General features: G+C 47.3%; 1 protein-coding gene across 1 annotated transcript in view; it reads right to left on the reverse strand.

The window, feature by feature from the left end:
• Positions 1 to 460, reverse strand: part of Cfp (complement factor properdin) — a 6199-nt gene extending 5739 nt beyond the window's left edge. Inside the window, exons 1-2 of the mRNA XM_050133328.1 lie at positions 339 to 460; positions 101 to 251 (exon numbers count right to left, since the gene is read on the reverse strand). Coding sequence (XP_049989285.1) covers positions 101 to 251; positions 339 to 393 — 206 coding nt within the window. The 5' untranslated portion in view covers positions 394 to 460. The remainder of the gene's footprint in view (positions 1 to 100; positions 252 to 338) is intronic.
• Positions 461 to 973: the final 513 nt, after the last annotated feature.

The following is a 973-nucleotide window of genomic DNA, read 5'->3' on the forward strand; positions in this document are numbered from 1 at the left end:
AAAGAAAGAAAGAAAGAAAGAAAGAAAGAAAAGAGAAAGAAGCTCCAGGGAAAGAGAGTACAGTTCTAGATTACAGGGCTTAGCCTAGCTTCCCCCGAACCTGCATGCCTGACAGGGCCCACCACTGTGCTCCTGGAAGGCATAGGCAGCATTGAGACAGCAGGTGTCCACACTGACATCTCCCCCAAGCAGGCCTGTGCACTTGCCAGAAGACTCCTCATACTGGGTGAAGCAGAGCACAGGGTCTGAACCTGTAAAATGAGGGGAGAGGAAAGGACAATCAGGGTGTGGTTGGCCTGGGCAACCCTGGGAGGACATCTGGGCCCTCACCCACTTACCTGTGGCTGGCAGGGTAAGCAGGAGCAGCAGGAGGCTTGCAAGAAGGGCTTGCATGGTAGCAAGTGTTTGGAGCACTTTGTCTTCCTACTTTTACAGAGGAGAGGACTTGCTTAATCTGGGCTGATCTGATTAGGAAAGAGGAACCCCGGGTAAGAGGAACTGGGAGGGTGTGACCTTTTCAGCTCTGACTTTTCCTCTTCTCTCCCCTCTCCATATCCTGTGTTACCCTTGGTCCTATTCTGACACCCAACCTTTGCCACCCCATTCTACCCAGGAACCTCTTAGTTTTCCATTAATACATATGAGATAAATTTTCACAGAAGGGCATTGGAGCCTGCAAGTCTGAAGCAAGAACCACCTAGGTATAAAGTGACCTTGGACAAGTCACTTTAAATTCTCAGCTTTAGTTTTTTCTTTTCTTTTCTTTTCTTTTTTTTTTTTTTTTTTTTTTTGAGACAAGGTTTTATAACGTAGTCGTACCAGGCCTGAAACTTGCTTTGTAGACCAGGCTCGCCTTGAACAGGGATGTCACACCATGGCTGGCTCATTTTCTTAGCTGTAAAATACACAATCTTGACTATAGAGACAGGATCATCTTCAATGGGGTACTGAAGAAGGGTGAAACGAGGGTCGC

Source organism: Alexandromys fortis, unplaced genomic scaffold, assembly GCF_014885135.2.
Source record: "Alexandromys fortis isolate MF-2015 unplaced genomic scaffold, M_Fortis_MF-2015_v1.1 scaffold_589, whole genome shotgun sequence".
NCBI classification, from domain to species: Eukaryota; Metazoa; Chordata; class Mammalia; order Rodentia; family Cricetidae; genus Alexandromys; species Alexandromys fortis.